This window comes from Elephantulus edwardii, unplaced genomic scaffold, assembly GCF_000299155.1.
Source record: "Elephantulus edwardii isolate Elephantulus edwardi_28Jun2011 unplaced genomic scaffold, EleEdw1.0 scaffold00052, whole genome shotgun sequence".
NCBI lineage: Eukaryota > Metazoa > Chordata > Mammalia > Macroscelidea > Macroscelididae > Elephantulus > Elephantulus edwardii.
Window position 1 is genome coordinate 17401784 of NW_006399802.1, and position 2769 is coordinate 17404552.

At 41.6% G+C, this 2769-nt stretch overlaps 1 protein-coding gene across 1 annotated transcript in view; it reads right to left on the reverse strand.

Annotated features, from left to right (window-relative positions):
- Positions 1-2331: 2331 nt before the first annotated feature.
- Positions 2332-2769, reverse strand: part of SVEP1 (sushi, von Willebrand factor type A, EGF and pentraxin domain containing 1) — a 212502-nt gene continuing 212064 nt past the window's right edge. The window contains exon 48 of the mRNA XM_006886929.1: positions 2332-2353. Within this exon, the coding sequence (XP_006886991.1) occupies positions 2332-2353 (22 nt within the window). The remainder of the gene's footprint in view (positions 2354-2769) is intronic.

The window sequence follows — 2769 nt, forward strand, 5'->3', positions numbered from 1 at the left end:
AGAAGGGTGCAACAATGAATGAATGGAATCCCAAAGTCTCTGTAGATGTTCATTGAAATGAAAAATAAACAACCTAAATTTAAAAAAAAAAGTTGCAAATAGAGATACCATTTGACCCAGCAATTCCACTACTGGGAATACACCCCAAAGAGACCATAACTGATATCTAAGCAGATATATGCACACCCATGTTTATTGAGGCTTTGTTCACAGATCAGTTTTTCATCGGGTCATTATGAGCTGTACATGACTCAATGACACCTGAAAACAACAACAACAACGCACAGATTCAGAACTGAAGTGTGTTTTAAATTGTAGTAGGAACACTGGCCACCTGAAGAATTGCACTGCTAATCCAAAGGTGGGCAGAATCCACCAGCTACTCCTCAAGAGAAAGACGGAGATTTTCCTCCTGTGCTATTTACAGCCTCGAAAGCTGCCGCAGCATCAGGTATGGGCTGGTTCTGACTTGAAGGCAAGAAGTTTGAGGTGTCTCTACCTCCCTGCTTAAATTTGCTGGTATCACTTTTATTACTTGTAACAATTTTGAGTTTTATTCCATATGCTTTATTTTAAATTATATATACATCCTTAATACTATTTTGGAAGGTCCAAAAAACCCCAGTGCTGTCTGTCATGTTGATTCCAACCAATTCAAATGACCCCACAGGGGTTCCAAGGCTTCAGTCTTCAGGGAAGATTTTTTTTTTGCCTAGCCATTCCACCAGCTGATTCACTTTTGAGAAGTTAATGTAGTATAAACTTAATCTAGTTGGATTAAGAATGGAAGAAGAGAGCCAATGGCTGAGAGAAGTGAAGAGAATCATTAGGAAAACGAAGGTCTTTTTCACGTAAAGGGAAATGGTGGTGGTTGTTGTTAGATGCCTTCAAGTACGACTTCTAGTGACCCTATGGGTAAGAGTCCTGAATCCTGTCCTATCTTGTCCCATCCTCATCGTCTCTGACACACTTGAGCCTATTGCTGCAGTCACTGTGTCAATCCATTGCATTAGGGGTCTTCCTCTCCTTCACCGACCCTCCACCTTTCTAAGCATGCGTGATATCCCTTTCCAAGAGCTAGCCTCTCCTAGCAACATGTCCAAAGTGTGAGAGAAGAAGCTGGGCCATCCTTGCCTCCGGAGGGTACTCTGGCTGCTCTTTTCCAGGATATGTCTGTTTTTTTGGCAGCCCATGGGAAATTTGGTACTCTCCTCCAGCATCATGACTCAAGGGCATCACTTTATAAATCTCAAGAGAAGAGGTGTGAATCCTTTTTAAAATTATTTCTGCATTTCTTCCCAGTGTCACCATGTACTTTGTTCCCTGTGTGGGAACAATACTTCCCAAAGATAGAGGAGATACGACTGTGGAGTTTAGCTGTGTTCTGGAGAAGGTTCAGTCCTGGCAGAAGGAGGGTGATGGGGCGGGCGAGGCAGTGAACACTGAAGCAGCTCAGCTCTCCTGTGGCCAGTCTCAGTTCTTTTCTTGCAGGGCGATTAGGAGCAAGGTCTGGGGGACCTCTCCCATTTATCTGTTTCTTTCTCTTCTTCTTCTTCCTATCTCCCTTCTCACAAAACAGTGCGTGGTGAGGTTCTATTCCCAGTAGGGGCTATCTAATTGGTAATTTTCCAACTCTTCTAGTTCTCATTCTAGCTGTGAAAAGGAAGAGGTGCCTTTTCTCAGCCATTTACTGAATTGATGCCTACAGCTTCCAAACTTTGGGAATACAACTAGCCAGGCTGCCCTCAGCACCGGTACAACATCCTGTGCCCAACGACTACTCACTGATTAAGTAGAAGACAATCATTATTGTTACAAATATTGTTATAGAGAAGATGGGTCTTAGATGGTTCTCCTTTATCATCATCTCCGAGTACCCTCCACGGAATTGATTCTTTGCTTTGTCAGAGCTGAAAGACCATTCATCTTTTTCATTCCTTGGCCACTTCATAAAATGGTACTGTCCAGCAAAATATTATTTAGTAGCAAAATAGATTTTAATAAAAAATCATTTTAACTGAATAAAAATGTGTACCAGCAACTTTCCCAACAGACAGCAGAGTATGTACATTTTGTGAAGGTGGAGCAGCATCTATTTAATATATTTTTTAATATAGAAAATACAGGCATATTTAAAAAATAGAAACATAAAAATATGTCACAAAGAATAACAAAATATATCACAAAATAAAAGGTAAACTGAAAGAAACACATTTTTCTAAGTGAAACAAGATCCAGCACCAGGTTGGTCTTTCTGTGAGTTCCAGGATGCCCAGGCTCTACCAGGAAGAGGTGACCCTGCGGGGGGACAGCCAGTGAGTTGCGCAGTGCTTAATAGCCAGTCCTCCTCTTCCTAGAAAACAAACAGATACAAAAAACCCCGAAGAATGAACTGAAGAGTTAACGGAGGATTAAAATGCTGAGGTGTTAGCTATGATGCTACGAGGAATAGAAAACCCCACTCTACAGGGAGGAGAACGGGACTCTGGAAAGATGAGGCCAGATGGGAGATGATGAGGCTTCACATAGCTGTCAAGACCTCAGTTCCCACCCGCCCCCCAAGAGACTTTGCATTTCCTGTCTTTAGGTTCCATACAAGGCTTATCACAACACATTTCTGTGTAAGCTATTAGAGCTGCAACATGAGAACCTGAATTAATACATGTTTCTTAGAAGAAGCAATTTTAGTATGTCATTGTTAAATGTCGTCGAGTTGAGCACAATTCATAGTGACCCTATGAACAAAAGACTTGAATCCTATTCTATAAC